The sequence below is a fragment of the Calonectris borealis genome, chromosome 3 (genome assembly GCF_964195595.1).
Source record: "Calonectris borealis chromosome 3, bCalBor7.hap1.2, whole genome shotgun sequence".
In the NCBI taxonomy this organism is placed as follows: Eukaryota; Metazoa; Chordata; class Aves; order Procellariiformes; family Procellariidae; genus Calonectris; species Calonectris borealis.
Window position 1 is genome coordinate 41959288 of NC_134314.1, and position 25439 is coordinate 41984726.

The 25439-nt window shown below is 38.1% G+C and overlaps 1 protein-coding gene across 1 annotated transcript in view; it reads right to left on the reverse strand.

Moving 5' to 3' along the window:
* The window catches only part of UBE2J1 (ubiquitin conjugating enzyme E2 J1), a 32286-nt gene that overhangs the window by 2966 nt on the left and 3881 nt on the right, over positions 1-25439 (reverse strand). Inside the window, exons 2-7 of the mRNA XM_075145465.1 lie at positions 17484-17557; positions 15619-15750; positions 14885-14969; positions 13374-13479; positions 10839-10968; positions 6783-6914 (exon numbers count right to left, since the gene is read on the reverse strand). Coding sequence (XP_075001566.1) covers positions 6783-6914; positions 10839-10968; positions 13374-13479; positions 14885-14969; positions 15619-15750; positions 17484-17557 — 659 coding nt within the window. The remainder of the gene's footprint in view (positions 1-6782; positions 6915-10838; positions 10969-13373; positions 13480-14884; positions 14970-15618; positions 15751-17483; positions 17558-25439) is intronic.

The following is a 25439-nucleotide window of genomic DNA, read 5'->3' on the forward strand; positions in this document are numbered from 1 at the left end:
AAAACCCTGAACACAGAACACCCAAGTGATTCCAGCAGAAATTACTGAGCATTGTACCTATGCACGCACATACCTATTGCCCTCTACTGGTCAAACATCAATCTACCATTATATGTGGTAAAAAAATAACTGTCGGCAACTGATGTTCAGCTCAGGAGAGTATTATTCTGAAGAAAATCATTAGTCAGTTTGTAAGATTGAAACTACGGGTTCTGATATTCCACCAGCCTAATCCTGCTTGCAAAACTAAAAGGCTCAAACTTCCAATATTTTAATATTAAAAACAGTTACACAGCACAGTTGTTGGAAACAAAAATTCAATTTTAAAGGTTCAATTTTAAAGTGTTTAAAAAAAAGCAGCTCTGACAAAAAGTTATTTTTTTGAAGTCTTCTTTTCACTTCTCGGAACAGCTTGTGGGTATTCCCACTTAAAGCAACCTGCAGCTATCTTCCAGAGTTAGCATTCCCTCCCCTCCCGCATTCTGAAAGATTTGATTATCGTTACAGCACGTAAAACTGGAATTCTGGACTTTTTATATTTGCTTCCAAACAAAAACCTTTTAATGGACGCACTATCCATAACCCTAAGCACTGTCTTGGCCTACCACTATATCCACAAAAGAGATCCTTTCCACACGGCTGGATAGGGAACGTCCTCACCTGCGTACCAGGTTTGATGATCCACACGACAGTAAGTAGTACTCGGTCCTGTGACTCTTTGGCCACATATTCTGCATGTGGGAAAAGAATCTCCAAGCTTTCACCTAGTTAGTGATTTAACTAGTCCAGGGAAGAGACCTTCTAGACCTTCCTTGTCTACCTCCTTGTCATTAGTATTTCCCACTGTTTATTATCACCAAGGAAGTACTGATGTAATTACTTGCCACATTTGACAACTTGCCTGTTTACACAGGTTTCTTGCCTAAGCAAGCAAGCAGCTTGGGTAGCTTCAAAGAAAAATGTTTTTAAAAGATTTATTTTATCAGCAGAGACAGCCAAGAACACCACGAGCAGCTTGCCATGATTTCCACTACACTGCAGAAGAAAGTCATTCTGCTTCATACTGAACCCACTTGGAAGCCTCATGCCAAGGAAAATAAAGACTTAGGAAAGCTGAGCCTTTGAAAATGAAGTTCCTAGATTCACCTACACTCCCATCTTTCAGAAAGGGAGAGGGAGAGAAGTGAATTCAGGAAGCAAGAACTGCAAATTCAGCAGGCAAAGTGTTGTTATTCTTAAAGTAGCTTTTAAAAAAGGGGGAAAAAAAAGTCTAGAAATATTCCTGATCCTTCATACTTACTAACTGAAGTAACTAGCACTAGCTGTCACACACCTGGGTTTCTTCCCAACACTGCAAATTTTTAATTTAAAGATAAACCAGAAAGACCCTGTTCTGAATGAGACAAGGTGCCATACACTGACATGAACGGAGCTGTAATTCAAGAGAAACCTCACTGACAATTGCAAGGCTTTAAATTATTTTTTTGGAGGAAATTATATAGATGCGTCAGGGCAGCAGAAGACTGAGCGCTTCACCCAAAACTGAGCTAAACCACTGCCTTGGGATTCCCAACATAATCAATGACCAAGGATTAGCAGACACGCAGAAGCAAGTTAGATAAGAAAGGAGTGATATTACCCGACATAAATTTGGGACCAGATGCTAGTGTATCTTAAATAATATATACACCTAGATAAAGATTTTTTTGTTTGAAGACTTAATTATTAAGAATCCCAAAAATGGCAGATGGGCTATATTTTAAAGAAAAAAAAAAAAAGAAAAAAAAAAATCACAATCCTCTTGTCTTCACTTCTGGCAAGTTTTTAAATTATCCTTAGTCCAAAAATCTTGACATTTTTGCTTAATGCAACACCTCACACGACACAATTTCCATCCAATTTTAAGTAATTTTCTGCCAAACCATACTGGAAATGTTGTGGGTGAGGGCTTAACAGACTAAAATAAAAATATTTAATAAGAGCTACATTGTAGCCACCTTTAGCATCTGATCTTTACACTCATGGAATATGCACTTTATGTGTCATATTTCTGAAGCTTCTGAAACTGTTAGGACTGGTAGAAAACTTTTCTCCAAGGACATCTGAGTTTGATAAATAAGGCTAGTTTAGTAAAATGTACATATATTAAAATTAATAAAAAGTTCTATCATATAACAAAATGCAAGTAAGGAAATTCAGTCTACTGAAGAATAGGAGCATTCACTGCATCACTTATGTCTCCAGGCCATTATGTAAAAAATTTTTTATCAGAATGCTGGAAGTATTAAATAATCATCTTGGAAGGGATGTTTTAAAAAAATATAGCATGCTCTAGGAACTCAGAACCATATAAATCCTCTGGGTTACTGAAGCCTCTTTCAGTTATAGTCATGATCTCAGAAAGATACAGAAATAAGAACATATAAGGATAAGTGAAATACTTGTTTTCTGTATAACTTCCAACTAAAGAACAGGTGAAGTTTGGCACAGCATGGCTTAAAGGCTAATAAGAAATATGCCTATTTTTTAATGAATCAAAGTCAGGCCAAGTACTCCTGATCGCCAAGACATTTAAAATTGTTACTGTAATATTACAAAACTTAAGACACCACTTAATAGTGATAAAAGGAAACACTTTCTAATATATCATTCAGAACATATGATTAAAAATAAGGGCTTCTATAAATCTCATGTATCAGAACATAGCCTCATTTTCTCACAGAAATCTCCCTCATCAGTTCAAGATTAGCTGACTTCAGTTACATTGTTTATTTCATTACTCCTCATTACAACACTTCAGCCAGCCAGTATATTACTGCGGGATGCTACTATAGTATATTGTTTAATAACAGGTGTACTGACGTTTACTATATTCCCAGGTTATCAGAAAAAAAGTCTAACCACATTTTTTAGCTTGACACTTTATAATTCTTATCAAGTATCAATTTTATACATCAACTATAAGCACCAAGGTGGAACATCATTCCACATCAATACATTAAATGTAGGTTGCTACAGGTGTGGCAGGAACTCAGACTCACATAATAGTCCACGTGGATTTAGTCAGTGCAATCAGGGGGACAAACAGAGCAATCCAGCCTACCAGCCTCTGCTTCTCCGTAAGCTGGAGTGCTCTCTAGCCTCCACTAACTAGTCCCACGGACTGTGATGAGAGTTTTGGTACCAACATTTAGGTGACCTCTGGCATAGTAGGTGACTTAATCTGGACCTGAGTCCAACCTGAGTATCTACAATACATTCATTCAAAAACATTCTTTTGCTCAGATGTGGAAGAATCTCATTTTCTTAATGCTAAGGGCAATTACTTTTATCAAGCCAACTTCCAGCAGTACCTTGCTTGAAATCTGAATACTTGAACAGAAGTAATGTATCATTACTTTGCCCTGAGTAGACATCAACAGCTACTACAAATTTAAAAAAAAAAAGTATATATATTGATATATTGTCAGAAGTAGTCTAGTCAAAGGTGTTTTCTGCACTGGCTTCAGACTCCACGCAAGTACTATGCTGCGTAATGCTTTAGGTAGCCTATTGTTTTAGCCTTAATAATGCTTAAAGCCTGTTCTTTGCAGCTCTGTATCCTTGGCTGCTGTGGCAGCATTTTCCAGAGCCTCCAGGGCAGCATTGTTCCTTTTATCGTTCTCATGCTGTTGTACTCATTGCCTTGCACCTGCAAACCTCATTGATGTTGTTATGACAAATTCTCCTGGGAAACAACTATCACTGGTGTGAGAATCATCCCCTTCCCCTCCTTTTTCTTTATTCAAAGATAAGTAATTTAAATACTTGATAAATATTCTGTAATCATACAGGTGCACAAAATTTTAACAGCCAGTGTGCAACATTCGCACTAGTGTTGCACACTTCAGTCATTGCTAACAGGGCCATGAATGGGAACAACCAGTGAGCAAGACTTGATGAAAAGTACATAGTACTAGGTGAAAAGCACGGTGAAAAGCCATCTTCTTCATCACCATGTGCTGCACTGGAGAGAGAACCTTTATCCCTCCGTCTGCTTTTTAAACAGCAGGAACTCAGGAAATACGTATTCAACATTGCACTGGAAAGGTCCTCAGCTAGAGAGCAGACCAAAGTGGACACTAGTAATTTTAAGTATGGCATCAAGATACTGGCTGTTACTCTGGCAAAATGACAACAGAAGGTGGGGAGAGAGGGACATGACCTAGAAGATGAGGTCAGGCAGGGAAAGCCCAAAAGTCAAGAACACTTGAGTGCACCTCCCCAACAGTATAGACAAACATACCTATGCAACAATTACATCACACAGTAAGTCTCTTCACAGGCAAAAATCTGTAAGACTAAAGTACCAAATAACACAACAGTTCACACTATGATAGCATTGCTGTTAATATAACAATTGCCATTACTAAACACAAACTGCTATTTCAAATCGAGTTTTGAAATCTAAAAAAATATACTTTACTGAAATACTGTAAGTCTTGGTGCTTCTTTAGTCAGTGAGGCTATACTCCTTTTCCTAAGTGAAAGCTGACAGAAGGGAAAGTTAATTCAAAATATCTTCTGTTCTGATGGAGTGAGAAATTCTCTCTTCAGGAATAAAGCCCTATGTGGAACAGGGGAAATGAACTCTAAGCGATGCCACACCAGAGACCCATTTCAGTGGGCTCTTCACACAAGAATTCAGTTAAACCTATCCCAGGAAGGTCATCACGGTACTAACAATTGTCCTGCCATTAATTCATTGTAAAAAAACTCTGTCCTTTCAAGCAGCTTAAAGGTAAAAATCATGGAACAGACAATTGTTGCTGGAAAGAACAAACTCGCCCATGAAGTGGTCTGTAGGTTAGTTTTCCCATAGCAAAACACAGCCTACAGATTCCCTCCCTCTTCACCTACAGGTAGGCCCTTTCCTTACCATCATGTTTTTAAATGAAGACTGGTTACAACCGTTTCAAGAACAGAAGAAAGGTAACACTTCTTTCTTCGTGCATAATTACTGCTATTTTTTGCCTCTATTGTGTAGCAGGACATACAGTCCCATGACTTCAGAGTTAGGCACATTAAATCTACTATACCAGAAAGAATTACACAAGCTAATACAAGGATTCAGCACTGGGTCTACCTTTGCCCTTTTTATTCTCAAAGGGCATAAATTTCAAGTTCACAACAGCAAATTTTCTACAATAGCTTTTAATTAAACACACATTTGTAGAGTAAGTAAACATTTATCCAATAAGAGAAAAAAATAGTTTTGATGTTGCCCACATCTAACAGTTACAACTTAGTAAGGTAAAATTAGGTCTTTACACAACAAGAACTAATCCAACAAACTGATTTTACACGTGCAAGAAGCCCAGCTGAGCAGAAAGGGTCTGAGGTTTGCATGGATACTCTTTCACGACCATTAGCAAATCAAGGCCTCCAGCCCCCTACTTTGAGAAAATTTCTATTAACTTTCAGCATGAGTAAGAACTCAAAAATAGCAAGCTCAAATTCCTTAAAATAGTCTTTCCTGTTACATTTCTCTCTTCCACTGTGTGGCTCTAAGTTTTCACTCCCCAATGGCTCCAAAAAATTCTTACTACTCAAAATGTGGCAGCTCAGAAACAAGTATTGCTTCAAACTCAAACTAACAATCATGAGTGTGACAGTCTTGATCCCTTAAAACGTGAATCCACTTTTCATCATTTACAGTTTATCACATATAAATATTTTTACATACATTTCTATGTTTAAAGGTTTCATTTCACATGGGACTATTCTGCTGAAAAATTAAGTTAATCATTACTTATTAAATCAGCATAATTGATTAAAACAAATTTCTTAGAAATGGGATTAATCAAAAAGAATCAGTCTCTTTTTCCTTAAGAAAATGCTAGCAATGCCTTGGTATTTTGGCTAGTTCTACTATATTAGCCAGGATTTGTAATAAGAACAAAATAAAATGGTTTATTAAATCCTGAACAATCTGGAAAAATCCTTATTGTCGGGAAAAAAGTATGCTATTAGCACGTTTACATTTCTACATAGCTTGAAAATATGTTGCAAACATGCAACAGATGGTCTGACATTATTTGACGTGTTTTAGTTTTTTTAAACTATCTGCAGCCCCATCCTCTCTAAAAAAGACAGCTTAGCAGGGATTTGCCTGCAATTTATCAGTGAATTTAAATAGCATTTGCCACCGTCATAACAGCAGCTGCCTTGGCCCACCACCAGGCCTCGGTCACTTCCGAAACCATTATGTAAGCCCTACACCTAGCAATATTAAAACGTAAGTGTCGTACTTCAAATGGTAAGAATATTTTAGTCAGATTTACTTAAGAGGTTATAAAAAACAGGAAGATACCCTTAATTAATATTTAAAAGCTACAAATTATCCCTGAAACATGTTTTGCCTCTGGCTAAGAATTCTACTGTAAAAACCTGTGATATACTACGCAGATGGTAAATTGTAGTACTTCAGGCACCATAATATTTTAATGAACTGTTAACCCATACATTAAAGGAACTACTGGGAACAAGAATTGCTAAAAGAACATTATTTATTGTTTTTAAGAGAAGGAAGTGAAAGCAAAGAGACAGCTATTTCTAAAAGTGATTCAGCATACTATTTGCTAAAGTTTACACGTAGATTTTATATAAAAGTACGCAGAAGTTCTAAAAGAAATGTATGAACTACATACTCTTAATGAAGCCTCCAATCAGCTTAATAGTACCGATTTCATGTTCAGACTATGCCTGTACTTGCACTGATAAAGCTCAAAGACGGACCATACCATTGCACTTGCTGGATCCTGGAACGCTCTAGCTGCACCATCCTGCTGGGGCTCACGTGAAGTGGCAGAGTGGTTCAATCCTGACGTGTTTGAGGGTCCAGCATCAGACTTCCTGGATGAATTGACTTCTGCCTACAAGGAGTACATACGTACGCTTCAGAGACAAGATCAAAATTGCTCCAAAAAGATTTGGCTTATTTTGCAATATGTATTTTAATGTATGGAGAATATGAGACTTACTGAAATGCAATAATCAAGTACACCAACTGCATTTCAATTACACACCAACAGGTTTAAGAAATTCTCATTCTTTAGAAATAAGACCAGATGCGCAAACATCAGTTTAAAAAACAATTTTAAGTTTGTTTGCACATAACAGGTATAATGTTCAAAAAATGCACAGATGTATATTGCAAAAAAGAAAATTCTTTAGGAGACCCAAGACAACATTATGCCAGAAATAACACCATTTTTTAAAACTTCTGTTTCTCGTGTCCTTAAGTGAACGCTGACCACTGTTGTTACGAGTGAAAGAATATAGCCTGTTTCTCAGCAGAGGCTAATTAGCCCTGCTAAGTGCTAATTTAATGTGGTTATACTGGTTCTAGTACCGAAGTTGCCTCACAGCCAGAGTGGGCATATATGCACAGCACTACACTGTGTCAGGCACGCATACCTCAGTTTCCAGTATTTAAATTTCAGCACAAGCAGAGCAAAAGCAAAAATACAAGTCTTATAATACTGCTTTTCTATGCATTTATAAAATGTCTAATAAGCATCAATTCCCAGAATTTAGGTTTCATGCTTTTGGAAATTTGAGAAAAGAGATGAGTAGTGACATGTAGAAGATAATGAACAAAACTCTTGTTAAAACAGTATATATTCCTGCAATAATCCCTTGGGAATGGAAAAGGACTAGCATCATAGTCCTGAACTGAAAAACTTTAAAATTTATACATATTTAAAAAAAAAAAAGTCATGACCAGATCAAGTTTTATCAACAAGCAAGTCACCTCCCAAGTCATGTATCTAGATCTCACTTTATAATAAAGATGACAATTCCAAATCTAGTACCTGTCTTCAAATGCAGATATAAGTAGTGGCAGTAGTAGTAGTAACTGCAAACAGTGTATTAGAAACCAACCAGTTATGGTGATAACAAGCTGGTAAGATCACAAGATAATAATATTCTTTGATGATACTATTTTGTGTGAGGAAATCAACTTCCCTGTTTCTTGATGTATATTATCTCAGGAGAATCTGAAAAATATGTCACTGAAACAACCTGAAGATGAATTTAAGATTTAAAAACACTTACAATCTGACAACACTGCTTTCCTTTTGCACTTGATTATTATGAACTCTAGTATTAGATAGGACAAGTTATGACTCAAATATGTACCAGCCACAAAGCAACACAGGATTATGAATAATTTAGGCTGGAAGGGACCTCTAGATGTGACCTGGTACAACTCCCTCCTCAAAGCAGAGTCATGTTCAGTCAAGTTTTGAGCATCTCCAAAGCTGGAGATTCCACAGCCTCTCTGGATAGCCTGCTCCAGCATTTGACAACCCGGGAATTTTCCTTTCCCATGTCCAGTTGTAAGTTCCTTCCCTGGAACCTGTGACCACTGCTTTTCTAACCTCTGCTTTTTCCAAGAGCAGCTCATTTCATCTTTACTGTTAGTCTCTATAAAGCACATACACTACAAAATGCGTGTTTGATTTACTTTAGTTTATGAAAGTACTAAGTCTAGTACTGAAGTCAGACTAACATTCAAAAAATAAAGCACTTGAAAGTTCCCAAAACTGAAATATCCTTTTTGTCACCTAGTCTCTCTTTTCTCCAGCCCTCACCTTTGCTTCCAGAAAAGCTGGAGAGAACACAGACATCAAAGAAAGACGACCAACATATTTAAATGTAATAATGAGGGCAAGTGGAGAAATAATTTTACTGCAAAATATGCCTTGTGATGGCAACATGTAGATAAATCATATTGTTTTACAGTAATGCATATATTATTAGTCATCCATCTTTTCTTTTTTTCCTTTTAAGCGGAATGGAATTTATCGTATACAGCACCTAAAATGCACAAAACAATTTGCAAATCAATGTGAAGCTGATTAAAAAAGAAGTAATTTTCTATTTAAACAGTCAGGAACAAAGATGCAGGCTCACAGAAGCAGGAAAACTGTAATGAGGAAATGTGGTTTGTTATTTTTTCTCCTGAATTTCATACTCCTTTCTCAATACCACACATGGGGTTTTTTTTAAAAATTACCATTTTGCTCAAGGCTAGTATGAAATAATTTCTCATAATCCCAGGATCATTTAGAAAAAGTTAGGAAATCTCTTCTTTAAGGATCAAGATAACGCAGAGATTGCTAGTATGTTTGCTAGTAGAGAGGCTCTCTCAGATTATATGCTCGATCAGCAATCTGATGTTAAATCTTACCCCGTAAATTGACATGGAATATATCCAAATGATTAAAAACTTTTGTATTCCCTGCTAGTAATTCATACTATTAGCTTACTACAAACACATCAATCAAATGCCTCAGACTAACATCAATCAATCAAACAATAACAAAGTCAAGCAAAGCAGAGAAGCAGGAAGCTTAAACCCAATCCCTAAAATTTGATTTGAGAAAGGGAGGGAAGGCGCAACCGGAGGACAGAACTGATTTACCTTGTAAAAAAAACACAATGGATTGTAAAAAGCTGTAGAAAACTGAGGCTTTTGTTCATTTTTCCCTTGCCGAGTGCTTGTTTTTTTAAGAGGTGAGGTTAAGTATGTGAATACATGGAACGCACCAATATTCTTTATAGACATTGATGTCCCTAAGTCTTTCGTTTTAAAACTGAAAAAGGTGTGAAATGTAAGTTGAGTTCTTTCTAAAAAAAAAATTATACTCTGATATTTCTAGAATTTCTGTGATGAATATTAGCAGTTCTTAAGTAAAAATTAATCCTACAGTTTTAACCCTTTCATGTTGTAAAAAAGCCAGGAGCAGGCAGTCCATTGCTTCTCCGAATAGCTCAACTTTAAAACTCTGTTCCTGTATCTCCTCATCTTTGTAACGTATTTTGAGATGTTTTTAACATGAGCGTTATTACACACAGACCATGTCAACATGTCTAGATGTGAGATCGCACAGGAATACGAAGGTCCTGCAAAACTGGCAGTAATGCTCAGTAGGAGGCAATCTTTACTCTCATGGCACACACACAAAAAAATAGTCTTTAGGACAGTGTTAGGAGAACACCGGTAATAGAAGGGGACATATTAGCATCCCGGACCTTAGTGAGGATATATTCTGCACCAATGCCACATTGTCATAATATGTTTCACTGTAGTTCCCTGCCCTTATGCATAGCAGTCTTCCTTAGTGGCTGATTTAAGAGTTTAGTGGAAAACAGTGAAAAACAACACTGTGCATGCAAGACAGGCAATTTTCTAAGGTATGTATTTGGCTAAACAAACCTCACTTTCACTGAAACGCAAGCTAGAGAACACATTTTTGGGTAACAGCAACTTCCATACCAGAGTTCAACTTTCAGTATCTTCAGGTGCAGAGTAGTTCAAAAGAATTTGCAACCATTTTTCAGTAGGAATACGTTTTATTCCTTCCATAAGCCAAAAGGGGTGGGAGGGGCAGGGAGGGAATCACAGAGGAAAAAAAGTTAGGTCAGCTTTGCCCAAACTTTCCTAACACTTTTAAGATAAGACTAATTCTGGAGAATTCAATCAAAGTTATTAGTGACTGAAAACATGGAAGTGAAAGCAATGTAGTTAGGCAGTTCTTAGCACAATAATCACCAACTGAAATTAAAACTAATCAATCAGTGTTGAGATGCACAATTTATTAACTGGCACATTGCCAGAGATCCACTCCTATTTTTCTCTTTCAGACTCTCCTAAAAAAACTGTTTCTATGTAGTAATCGATGAAGGTTTATGAAATTATGAATGTTTCTGCAACTTACGAGTTTTTCCTCAATAATTGTTTTTTTTTAATTCTATACAGCAGAGAACAGTTTAAACAGTGACCTCACCTTGAAGTTAATTTGTCTGGCAAGTTCTTTAGCCTCCTTGTCTGCCTGGCTTGACACGCTTTGGGATGTTAGTGGTAAGAGGGCTGTCTTCATAGATGTGCCACACATTTCACAACAGAAGTCTTGTGACCTGGCCACAAATGACATAGCTCAGAATAGCATGTTCTCATAATGTTCTTGTGTGCTTGTTTAAACAAACTATTTGCAAAACAATCCACAGAAAGACACGTGGTGTCAAGACCAGTAGCTTAAAAGTATTTCCCCCTGCCCCAAATCACACTATCTTGAAAAAAACGTGTTGAGAATTATCTATACTACAAATACATATTCCCTCACATATTGAAAATATTAACAACTGACTTACATATTGCTATTATCTATACTTTATTAATAATTTGTTACCATTTTAAAACTTACTTTATATCTGCAGCAAATTAAAATTATAAATTATAAATATCTAACTATTATTACAAATATTAAATCGGACCCAGGAGCTTGCACCTCAAATCCAAGAATTTCAGCTTCTGCAAGAGCATTACCTTTCCTCTCTTGAACACATAATTTGTCTACAGGGCACACTGCAGGCAGCTCTCCAAGCTAATGAGAAGCCACATAGCCTTGATAGTACAGTATCAAGACCAACCCACTAAACCCTACCTCTCAGCAGGGTTTATTAACTTTGACTCCATGCCATGCTAACAGGAAAGTTGCAGCTTCCGATTGGCTCAGAGTACAGGCAGAATAAGCTCATATCTGCCTGCAAAATAAGGTACTATTACAATTTGGAATACAGTAACTTTGCTTGTAAGATAGGGATATGGTCTTTCAAGTACCTTCTCCTCCCCAGATAGGGAAAGGAGAAAGACCAAAAAACCAGGTATAAGATTTCATTTAAGGATAATCACAGAATAGTTGAGGTTGGGAGAGACCTCTGGAGATCATCTAGTCCAGTCTCCTTGCTCAAAGCAGGGTCGAGCAGAGCACATTGCTCAGCTCTGTTTCCAGTCACATTTTTAATACCTCCAAGGATAGAGACCCCATCACCTCTCTGGGCAACCTGTGCTAGTGCTTTGACCATCTTCACAGCAAAAAAGTGTCTTCTTGCATTCAGATTGAATTTTGTGGATTTCAGTTTGCGCCCATTGCCTCTTGTCCTGTCACTGGATGCCACTGAGAAGAGCCTGGCTCTGCCTTCTTTACACCTTCCTTTCAGGTATTTGTACACATGGATAAGATCCCCTGAGCGTTCTCTTCTCCAGGCTGAACACTCCCAGCTCTCTTAGCCTCTCCTTGTATGAAACACATTCCAGCCCCTCAATCACTTTTGTGGCACTTCACTGGATTCACTCCAGTAAGTCCGTATCTTCCTTGTACCCTGATTTGGACACAGACCCAACCTGGAACCAGCACTCAGATGTCTCACCAGTGCCCAGTACAGAGGAAGCATCACTCTCCTCGACCTGCCGGCAATGCTCTCCCTAATGCAGCCCAGGATACCATTAGCTTTCTTTGCTGCAAGGGCACATTGCTGCCTCATGATCAGCTTGGTGTCCACCAGGACCCCCAGGTCCTCCCCTTCCAAGCTCCTTTCCAGCTGGTTGGCTGGCATTTATTCCTCCCCAGGGACAGGACTTTGCTTTTCTCTTTGATGAACGTGATGAGATTCCTCCAGCCTGTTGAGGTTCCTCTGGATGGCAGCACAACCTTCTGCTGTATCAGCCACTCCTCCCAGTTTTGTATCATCTGCAAACTTGCTGATGCAATGTGCCCCATCATCCAGGTCATTAATGACACCGAATAGCAATGGCCCCAGTATCGACCCCTGGAGTACACCAGTAGTGACCAGCCTGCAGCTGGACTTTGTGCTGCTTACCACAATCCTTTAAGCCAGGCAGCTCAGCCATTTCTTAATCCACCTTACTGTCCCCACTTACCTAGGCTGTACTTCATGAGTTTCTCTACGAGGATGGTAAGGAAGACTTGCTAAAGTCAAGATAAAGAACATCCACTGCTTTCCCCTTGTCCACTAAGCTAATATTTCATCAGTCACAAATCTAATTTTAAGTTAATTTCCTAAAAATCATTCAGAAGCAGTTGCTTCAGATCTTTTTGTTGCTACTTCATTATTATTATTTACTTAAGGGAAATGATGCATCATTGTTTTGGTTGTTTTCTCCCCCACTTAGACTTACTATCAATTCCATCATACTCATTTTCCCTCCATGCTGCAATTACCACTGTATCACAATGTTAATTACATCTCTAAGCCTGAATTTCAGACGAACCTCTAATTTGACCACACAATGCTGGAAGGAACACAGCCCTCTCGAAGTATTTTGTTTGACCGTAAGTTCCGAATTTGCACAACGTTCGGGGGAAAAAAAAAAGATATATATACAAGGCACAGAATTTTTTTAGTATTTGGAATAAATGCAAGAGAACAAACTGAAGTGACTTACTTTCTACTCAATGCCTTACCCTAAAAGAGAGTACATATATATGTACCTAACCTAGAGTAACAAACTTAGTGCTTACTTCTTTGCAAGGGCTCTTCTTTCTTCTGGTGTATAATCTAGAGATCCTATTGCTCCTTCACCTTTGGTTGGCATAAATCCAATAATCGCTAGTAAAGCTGTTCTTACTAAAACAGGAAAACAGAGATACAAACAAGGTTGCAGAAACACCTGTTATTTCATCTCACTCTACACTCAGTATAGAAAAGTTGCAGTTCTGTCTGCAAAACTTCATTTTGTGTAAAGGAGTAGTCTGAATTTCATACAAGCAGCACTGGTTTTTTTGGTACACAGCAAGGCTTTCTTCATTTTTTAAACTTCACATTATAAATGAAAGGTAAGGCTTTATTCTTCCATCAGCCAACACAGAGAAGAAAAGATAAGTTGTCACAAAAATGTTGCATCAATATAAAGATTAGAGTTCCAGACTTTAAAAATGGTTCTAAAGACAAAAAGGTAAGGCAGAATTAACATATAAAGGGGGGGGGGAAGAAGAGGTGGATTCAAAAGGCATTCTTCTTTTTGTGCGTGTTTTCTATTAGACACGAATTCTGCTATTTAGTGCATGCAAGCTCAGTGGTTTTCTTTTATGCACCGTGCTGCAGAATTTGTTCCTTTTATGTCATCATGCTGGGGAAGGAGCTTACTTAAACACTAATAACAGCTCATAACAGAATTGTCATATAAAACATCTCTTTTGACAATACCCTTCAATTTTGTTTTACACAGTCATGAAATTTAAGAATTCAAGACACTTTGCTAGAGTAGATTTGGTAAATAAATATCACATGAAGATAACTACCACAAAATAGAGATAGGGTATTTACACCTCCTACTTAGAAGACAGTATTTTCTACTCTCAAAAAACGTAAGAGGCTTTACAAAAGATGAAGAGTGGTCTGCTAGAAAATTTCTAAGATCTTATCAACACATTTTAAAAGTACAACTGATATCCAAAGAAATAGATGTGCTGTACTCAGCAAAACTAAAATTATATAAACACAGAAATATTGCCTTGGATGAATTGTGCCAACTCTCAATTTCTGCAATAATGAAACTTAACAAAAAGGTAGAAAACATTCAGTTATTCTGAACTCAGACCACACTGTCTTTCCTCTTGAGTGTTCAGAAGTACAGCATCAGAATTAAAAGCTGACCACACTCCCCTCTATCAATATTCAAGCTGGTTTTAGTGATTATGCAAAAACTGGGTAAAGTAATAGGATTTGAAGTATTTTCATAAGATCAATTTAAAAAAAAAAAAAAGAACATTCTAGGTAGTCTGAGAATTCTTAATGCTTGTGCATCCAAATAAATAAGAGCTTACCATCACCCCTCAGTTTCACCCCACATTTATTTAATATCATTCCCAAATCCTCCTATGTCTTTACATTTCTCAAATTCTCCCATACTTTTATTCCCTGAAAATCTGTCTCCTTTTCCACTATAAACATTCTTTGTGAGTTTTTTTTTTCCAGTTTAAATATCTAGTTGCTTAATGGGGGTAACATTTTCCAAATAATTGTTACTTACTACTCCATGAAGGCTGCCATGTTTCAGGATGATGCCCTGAGATGCTTAAACAAATTTTCTTCCCCACTTCAAACCTGCCATTGGCCTTCAAAGGAAGAAGGATATAATAAAACATGCTGGAAGTTAACTCCTGGTTTTTGGTACAAGTCGTAAAAATCACCATCAAACAAATCTGTATGCAATCAATACTTGATAATTGTATTACTGCCAACCTCACAAAATTGGCATTCAGCTTCCTGAACAAAGTCTGCCATCTGCCTCTATTCATGCAAGAAGAAACCCTTAACTGATACCTCACAAGTCCTAGTGTGACATGGTGGCTTGCCTGTTGCTCCTGTAACCCACACACCACATGCAGAGAGCCTGAAAAGCTATAGCTCTATGAACTATGCACAAATGTGGGTCTTTGCCCCAAACCATAGGTCTGCCTTCCTACATGTGACCAATGTCTCCAACAGAGACCAAGAGCGCCCGTGGAGAGAACAGAAGGTTAGACAATTACAGCAGCAATGTGATTCCTCCTGGGAAAACTTCCATTTATTAGGTACAATGCTTCATGTAATTACAGAATACCAAAGTCACCTTGGAAGACTTCTGGTCTTAAATTGGCAGCATTACCTGTACTATGCCATCTTTCTTATAAAAATATCATTACCTTAAATGCCAAGAATGTCTCTCAGATACCTACGGTTAAATTGATCACATAAAAATGAAAAACTAGTAAACATACTTACTGTCAGCAAAATAATGCTGGGTGGTTTCATGGGATATTCAGGTGGTAGTACTATTCGCCCGTGATAAATTCCTCCATCAAAATCTGAATCTGGAGGGCCTCTAACAGTAAAGTGCCATTCAAAAAGATTATCCTAAAATGCCCCCACCAAAGGGAGAAGAAAAAAAAAAAGAAAGAAGAGTGTGTCAAAGTAGTTGACAACTAAACACCATTTTTTTGAACAAGGACAGGCTAAAGAAACAGCGCACAGCAGAAGTTTTAAGAAGTCAAAAATCAAATGGAGAGTAAGACAACCAACAAAGTACTAAGATTCTAGTTAAAAGGATAAAATATCGTAGCTTTCTGGTAATTTTCTTACACAATGGCTTTGTTGAAACCCTCAAATTCATTATTTAAGCTCTTCACTCTAGTTGTATCAATTATGACAAGAGTTTTATTACCCGACAGATGGAAAACTGAGTCAACTAAGGGAAAACTGAGTCTTTGTCCCAGCGAACAATAATTTCTGGAGAACTGAGGGGAGACCCACCCCAAGAAAGAACATTAATGACAGCCTCCCCAAAGCCCCTTCCATGCTCAAGTCAACACAGGGACTTGACTCACACCCCAGAGAATTCCCATCCTCTTTTGCTTCTCCATAAACGATTTTGAAACAGCCTCTGTGCCTTACTGCACAACAGCTACACTTGGAAATTTGGAATATTATTTTCATTGGACATATAAATAATTTCTCTTTAAGCGTTATTTCTTGGGGTTCTGCGTTTGGCTTTGTGTAGCAGATCTCATGATGCCTTCCTGAATATTTACAAGCAGAACAACTCCTACTGTTAGGACTGGAGTCCAAATGAGGCTTGCTGTCAGTGAACGAGATCTCTCAACTAATGCTGAACATTATGGGATACCCTGGTATCACAGGGCTGTGACTGCCCACCTAGTTACAATTTTTTCAAGCATGGGAGGTAATTGTCAACATTTCCAGCATTTCCTTTCATCTGCCACGGTTCTCTTCCCAGTGAGTCACTGTTCTAACCCGGAAATAAGACCTTCATGTAAGTTACAAGTAATAGCATGAATTAAACCTTACATTTCACCGCAGGAAGGGGAAGCACAAGGTACAGACAAAAACTAGTTGATAATAAGGTATATTTTATAGCACCTAGGAACATGCTATTTTCTGTAAGCATGTTAAGTGTGCTACACATTTCTTTCAACAGCTAAAGCAAACCCCTGAACTAAATGCCACAGAACATTGCCTTTTTTATTATTCCAGCAAAATTAGAAGGGGGTTTAAGCTTCTAACCACCAGAACTTGACTGTCCTCTCAGCCCAAAAACTTAACCGGGTGCTTAGAAGACTTCAAGAAGCTACTATTTAAGTGGAATCTAAGCATTCTCTCTTACAATGGATCCAGAATTGCACCCATTTACGTTTTTCACAGGTTTTTTGTATGCAAAAGAGTGAATCCTTATAGATCACCTAGGCTTAAAGTGTTTTGTTGAGCAACTCTGGCAACTGAGCCAGATGTCAGGTTTGGGTGTAAAAAGCTTAACTTAAACATAATTCATTTATGTAGTCTCAGGAAGGAGGAGGGGGAATAAAAATACTGTATCTATGCGATAAAATTACTCAGGTGCAATGTAGAACCGCTATTATGTACTTTCACTAACAACCTGGAAGTGCAATACCATTAAAGAGGAATTCTGCTGTTGATTTCCACCATAGGAAAAAAAGAACTGAATCAATTGTAAAAGGTCTGCTAGTATGTAAATATGTACATTTTAAATACATACGGATACAGAGAACTTAGAGTATATATTAATAACAGAGCCTAATTACAAGCTCTTGCAAACATATAGAGAAACAAACCTCCAAAGGCTGTGCATGATAATGATCTGTAGGATCCTTCAATTCTGCAGCCTCTTTCATCAAACGCTTGACAGCTGAAAAAGAGAAAATGTAAGACATGAAAATAAAGAAAAAAATTAATACGGATTGCATACAAAAATACATAAACATTTCTTGAAGAGCTCCTTTCAGCTAACTAATCTTTTTCAGCACATCCCAGCTTCTTCACTGGAGTTAATAATCCAAGACACAATATAAATTACTCATGCTGCATAAATCTCAAAGGAGTTATACAAGCACAAAGTTATCAAAAATATGTTGCATGGTCACAGAGTTTCTCAACACTGAACACTGGGACTAAAGTAGTTTTACATTATTAATTGCACCAAAGACATGAGGAAAAGCATAGGTGTCATTAACGGAGTTTCAGACTTTAAATACAAGATGTACAAGACTAATAACCTCAATATGTTTTCATAAAGGACATCATGTGCATCTTTAAACAACCGCTGAAAAGCTTTATCCTGACATCTCCTGTGACTATTACATGACTACTCCCTTAATTATTCCAAAGGAGGTCACAATAAGATTTGAGAGAAACCAACACACCAGTAGTATAAGGAGATGAAGTTTTATACTAGATTTGAAAACACGTATGTCCAGCCAGAAAAATTTACCCAGGACCTTTGTAATTTGAACCCACTACTGAGTGTGGACACACAGTTATTTTTCTATCCTAAATTCAGGATAGTCATTAGTTACCCTCTCCAGTCTTCTACTTCAGAACAACCAGCATCATCTGTATTTTCTGCACCTCCTTTTTCCTTCCCCTTTAGTAAGTTGTTACATCCCTTGTCCTGCCAGGTGCCCTCGTGTGCATCATGCATTAATGCCCAATAAAGAACTCAACCAAACTGAAGAGCAGATTAAACATAAGAACTACAGACAAGAAATTCACGGGTGCCACCTCATGAATAAGGTTAGGTAGAAAGTTCTTACTCCTTCCTACTTACTACAAAAAGTGCAAATACCAGTTACCTCTTTAAGCAACTACATAGGAACAGGATCCCTTAATCCATCCTCCACATCAGTTCAAACCATGGATGTCCCTCCCACTCATGTAATTATCTAACTACAAAGAAGGAGAAACACTGCCCAAATTTCCTTACAGTGTAAGCATAAAGATACGGTGAAAGTGAACTGTAGTTCCTCAATTTACAAAGCCTGGCATCACCAGCTGACTGTAGGCTATGTAGCATGCTCAGACTCCAGGGCTTTACTCCCTTTCATGATGCTGTGAGGGAAGCTACTCAAACCTTCCCTTAGAGGAATTTTGATTTCAATCAACTGTGAAAAGTTATTTTCCTCCTTCGCACTTCTTGACAGCTATAAACAACAGCTCAAAGTTTGAAGAATTTCACTTCTTACAACCCAGAAAGCAAACAGACTATGCGGAAATTTGCTGCTGCCAGTTGTCCCAATTCTGCTGCTGCCAGGGGGAGGTGTCAATTAAACACCCTGCAAAACCACAGGGTCACATCACAGGCAGACGCGTCCTGGCTCCACTGAAAAACAGTTTGTCTCTTTCATCTGCATTAAGGTTTGCCAGTTCATTAGTGAGGAATAAGAAAACCAGCCTGGACCAGAAAAGGCTTCAGACCCAGCATTGCTTCACAGTCAACAAGCCTGGACACTTGCCTTCAGAAAGAGTGGCAAGCACCAGGATGAGCTAATTCAGGAGTGAACACCCCACCAAGCAAAAGCGTAGCCATGAGAAAACTGAGAACGTAAATAACGAAGCCTAATGAAGACAGAATAGTTGTGGACAAGGCAGACAACTCTGTTACTGTTGTCCAGTAACAGGCCTGGACGAGGGACCAAGATCGCAAAGAAATACAGTCTCCCTATATCAGCATCACGTGCAATTACCCATGTTAACTGAGGGAAAGCTAACTATGAGAGCAAAACAAAATATTTCAAGACCGTTCTACAAAAGTCTGCCGACACTCAGAGAAAGGTTTGTACCCAGCCTACCAGCCTAAAACTGGGCGCAGGATCTTTGGCAGTGCACATCAGCACTTTGGATTTGTCCCAAAAGGAACAGCCTTTTTACCACTTTTGCTCCAAGGCTGTCCCCTGGGTGCCGAGGGCCAGCAGCTTCCAGGCAGAAACACAGAAACCAAGGGTTTGCACTAAAAAGTAACTGAGACAGCAGCCAGGTGGGGACAACAAGCAGGTGGGCTTCTGTTAAGTAGAATTTAAAATGGAAGCAGTTTAAAGCATGGGTTGCTTTTTTTTTTAACGTATTTTTGTATTTCATTAACAGTGGCAGATAGCATATGTACTTTTTCATAGCATTACTTTATTATTAAGAAGCCAGCATAAAATACACTGAAAGCATATGAAATATTATTCCACTCTTGGAGCATGAAATACAGCAAAATACAAAATTTAGCTTTTGTATACCACAGAGATAATTTGCTTATAAGAAGTTTTCAGTATTAAGCAACCCAGAATATCTTAAGAAAAAGAAGCACAGGTATATGAAGAAAGGCTGAGAAAAAGAAGCACATATATATGAAGAAAGGCTGAGAAAAAGAAGCACATATATATGAAGAAAGGCTGAGAGAGTTCTGGTTGTTCAGCCTGGAGAAGAGAAAGCTCTGGGGAGACCTTACTGTGGCTCTTCAATACTTACAAGGGGCTTATGAGAAAGAGAGAGAGAGTTTTTACCACCACCTCTAGTGACAGGACAAGGGGCAATGGTTTTAAACTGAAAGAGGGTAGGTTCGGGTTGGACATAAGGAAGAAATTCTTTACGATGAGGGTGGTGAGGCACTGAAACAGGTTGCCTGGAGAAGTTGTGGATGCCCCATGCCTGGAAGTGTTCCAGGTCAGGTTGGACAGGGCTTTGAGCAACCTGATCTAGTGGAAAATGTCCCTGCCCATGGCAGAGAGGTTGGACTAGATGATCTTTGAAGGTCCTTCCCAACCCAAACCATTCTGTGGTTCTATTTCCACATTGCTGAAAAATGCCAACTGACAGGCTGCAAAAAACAGCCTGGACCAATACAGGTTCATTCTGAGAACGTGTGATCCAGTGAAGAAAGCATTAAATTGTTCCTTCTTTAAGCATAGCTGCAGTATTCACGAACACAGTCCCTCCTTTGGCTACCAAAAACCGCAATGGAAGAAACAAACGTAATTCACAAAGTCTGCCTGCAACAAGTACATGACATTCTTATCCAAACTTCATTAAAAAGAGTTTTGATGCAAAATATGGTATTTCGACCCACTTAAAATCACACTGAGTCATCTGAGTAAACATTAGGCAATGGCAGTTCTGAAAAATGAGAACAGTTTGGGCCTATTTGAAATGAAGAATTGCAAACTGTCAATAAAGTCAAAAAGTATCAGTAATTCAGCCAAAAAAATTTCAAATCAAGACATTCATCGAAGACAGGTTTTAGAGACAAAACAATCAAGGTATTTTTTAATGTGGCATAACTGTCAGCATGAAAAATAACCATGCTTTCACATATACACTCGGCAACAATTTATCATAATGTTCATTGAAATTAAATACTGAGGAAATTAAGTTTCTGGGCTAAGTCTAGAGAGCAAAAGAGAGTTCCCGCTCCGGCAGGAGGCACGGGAGCTCTCCACTGCTCTGGGGAGGAAAGGAAAGCGCAGGTGCTATGGGCCAGGGGCTCTGCCTGACAATCTGTCTCTTGTATTACACCAAACTTACCGAATTTTTCTGAAAAGCAAAACATGGATGTCAAAAATCTGAGAATCAAATTTAAAGTCACCAGCTCGCTTTAGGTGGAATAACGCAATTAATGACCAAAATTTGTGTAATGTATGCATGTGTGATTTGTAGATTTATTTCTGTCAAAAACTGGTCCTGGTCAAATCCTACTTCTTATCAACATTTACCTTAAGCTACCCTGAAATTTCTGTTCAACACAACTGCTTCTCTTGGATATATCTTGAAGTCACATTAAGTACTCCTGCTATCACACCCAACTAGACTTAGTCTGCACCTTATGGTCCAGGAAATCCTTCTGTGCACAGAAAATGCAAGTGATCAGTCTTCATAAATGTCAATATTACTGCTTACAGAGACAACGGGATTTGAACGTCAGTGGTGTTCTCTTAGTAAATTATGCCTTATTTTAAAAAAAAATCTGTTATCATGAAAATAAAAATAGTCTTAAAGCAATTATATTTAGCCTTGCAGAGCTTTGTCTTGTTACTAGTCTTCTGTATTTCATAAGAAAGGATTTTAGTTCATTTTTACATTATCAGTGAACAGTACATGTGGCAATCAAATGAGCTGACCAAGGTTATATTAACATAAACATAACACACAACATTGCAACAGGATTTATTTCAGCATAACAAAGTTGTATACCTTTTGCTCATTGGAAGTTCAGAAAATCTGATACAAGTTCCAACTCCCTCCAATACTCAAAAACCAAAAACCCAGACACCGTTACAAGCTTCCTGAAGATCTGCTACAACCTGTCTACAAAAGGCAACGGCGCTCAGGTCCAAGAGCTCAACAGGAGAAACAGACCCAGGCGAGGGGAGTGGTGAGGTGGGTGACATTGTAATCAAACCCAAGTTAGGAAGCCCAGGGAGGGTGAGGTCTCAGTTCAGCAACGCTCAGCCCCTAGTACTTCATCACATGAAGAGACCAATTTTCTACCAATTTTCAGTTCTTCTGTTTGAAAAAGAAAGTACATAATGAACAAATAAAGGAACCCGAAACAGCTGGCATAAAGCTAGAGATCTCTTAATCTTTCAAGTTGACTTATCTGATCTGGAAAAAAAGGAATAAACCAACCTGACAGCTTTTACTGCTTCAGCAAATGCTTTCTACTTTTTTTTTTTTTTAAAAAAAGTCTGCTTTTTTTTTTTTCTTCATTTTAATAAGATTTAGAGGTCTACTCAGGAGAAATACAGAAAAGGTAGTAATTTATTCCCACGGCTCTGCTGACCAGGACAGTATAAGACAGCATAATTTACTTATCGAATCCAGGTTTTCCAATGAATTAGTAAAACTCCTATAAAGTTTCTCTGGGATGAAGGCTTTTATAACTACTCAGCCCACTTAAGCTATTAGTAAAATACAAGTCATCTTCGTTACGTGTTTGTCTATTAACGTTGCTACTATCTACAGTTAGGAAAAATATTAGACAGTAATATTAGGAAAAAAAAAGTTGAAACCGCACAATCAATTTGAGACAAGCATCAAGGCCCTTCAGTTAGATGATGTGTATGTCATGGATGACATTTTGGGAAAGTCTTTTTAAATCCAGCTGGCTTTGTTTTTTCCCCCTCCGCTCAACACCTGACCAGCCAAGTGTGCCTGATCCATGGCTGGTGTAAACACCAAGTGACTTCAGAGCTCACAGTGCACAGTGTCACCCACTGAACCACCACCACCAGCCCCCACAGCAGCCCAAAGCACCCATGAACCCATTCACCCAAACTGCCTGAATTTGCATTCAAAAGAAAATCCCATTTACTAAAGGTAAGTTTAAATTTCATGTAAGGAGAAAAATAACAGTGAATCACAGTCAGTCAGTAGTTCAACTGCACAAAAACTGGATCACGTAATAAAAATAAAAAAAGTCAGGATTAAATTTATGTGTAAAGTACACGGGATTTCTTGTAAGACGACAACACTAGATGAGCTTTGAGATTTTAAGTCATAAAAAATCACTTTACTAAAGCATGAAAAACATATTTGAAGCAAAGAGTCATAGCAGACTGGAGAGTTATGAAATACTTTTACTACAGCTCTTTGGTACGGAGAATGGTATTTTTTTTAAGTAGGGTTGTTTTCTCTAGGGAATGGTTTATTAAATCTAAACATACAGTGACTCTTAACAGGTTCACAGTGACCTGCAGTGTGTCCCTAGGTAACTGGGTGTCACCTACTCCATTGTGGATGTGGTTTTTCTGGGCAGCTTAGAACCTGTGAATGATATGTAATCATTAGTGAATTTAAAACAATGAAAGGGGGAAAAAGGGGCTTGAGAGGAAAATACCCTGAAATATAAATTACAATCCTTTTGCAGAATAGAGTGTCAAATGGTATCTACTCTAGAAATAAACCCACGTTACCACACTTTCAAGTGAGCTCCACATTACTAACACTCTTCTCCTCTACCTCTGCATTCCTTGTGTTTATTCATTTTGCCCCACCTTTCTTAACTGAAGACAGTTCACACCTGTCTTTAAATAATTTTTGAGTTCCAGTATATATTTTTGTATGTCATTTCACAAAAGTATGACTATATTTTCATAAAAATTTGCATAGCAGTTTACAGTCACATCGTGAATCGTGACCACATCTAAAGTTTCATTAGGACCGAGATACCTGATCTTTCTTCATAAAAAAACCCCACACGCTCCAGCCCCCATCCAAAATAAAATCCCTGGGAGACAGATGAAACTTCCAGTTGGGCAAATCCTTAAACCACTGATGAGGAGAGCATACTACACATTCTGTTTCTTTAAAGCTCTTTTCCAAAGCATTCATTCTCTACTGCCTCCGTCTATGATGGGACAGTGGACTTACACAAATCTTTCCTCTGACAACTCAGCAACAGAAGTATGTAGAAACAGGCATACTTTCCAGATTTTTCAGTCTTCTGGAACTAGAAAGCCAGCAGTGGAAGCAACCCATAATGCTAACGATCCTTTCCATACCACCAGTGATGACCTTATCAAACATACATCCTCCAGTGCAAGAGGAACAGGCAAAATGAAGAAGAGTTAAAACTTCAGTCTCAGGTGAACAGCACCACCATTTTAAAGCCGTTTCTAACGAAATAGTTTCAACATTATTCTAAACATCATAATCTGTGGAACACTATTTCTCCATACTAGAGAAATCACACTTCTCTGTCTAAATAAAAGCGAACAGAGACAATGAAGCCGCTCATCATTCACTGCCTCTCTGATGTTCTCCACTAGCCAAGTTCCCATTTTATGCTGATCTCGTGTAACAAGACAAAACAATTGTTCTTACAAAACTGAAATGTGCGATTGCAGAACTCTAACAACTGTCTGGGGCAGTCATAGGTTCCAAAATTGCTTTCATTTTAAAATTCAGTTTGACGGTTGCTTTGACTTCTGCTACAATAACAAAAGGAAATACCATTTGCTAAGAGACAGGCCAGCTGCTTTACATATTCAGGGTCTCAGGTACATCCTTTCCCAAGATCCACAACCCTCCTGAATAGCTGCTTTACATCTTCACAGCCTCACGTATATCCTTTAGCAAGACCCACAAGCCTCCTGTTCTCATATAAAGTATTGACAACTGTACAAAAAAAACCCCAAACCCTTAGAAACGACAGACCTTTAGTTCTCATTTCCCTCAGAGCAGCAGGAAGTACAGGACTCTTTCTGTAGTTACAATTCACAACTGTTCAGTCAACACAAAGGGAGATGAAACTTATCAAATGTAAGGTGCTTGTTTAACGCACTAAGATCAAACAACGTCTTCCACTTTCATCAATTTTTAACATCCATTCAACTTTTTATTTTTAAAAAATTCTATCTTTATTTCATACATGGAAGGTACTAAGCAGCACAGTACCTACTGGCTATTTTCTATTAACTGTTTTTTTTATTAACAAAGAACTGAAGCATGCTCGTTGACAAGGAATACTTCTTACTTGTAAAAAACATGGAGCGGAAAGAGGTATAGTTTGTAAGAAAAGCAGTAAATGTCTTGAAGGTGATAGCTAAGAGGATCACAATCCTGGCACATTATGTTCCCTGTGCGTCTAAGATCCAAAAGCAACGTCCCTGGGCAGCAAATGCAGGACACACGCTCCATGCCTCCCTCCACGCGCTCTCCCCAGTCATCCAGTGCCCTCACTAGTCAAATTCTAGATGAGGAGGTCTGCTGAAAACAAAGAAAAAAACCTTCCCAAAACAAAATTAAAAACC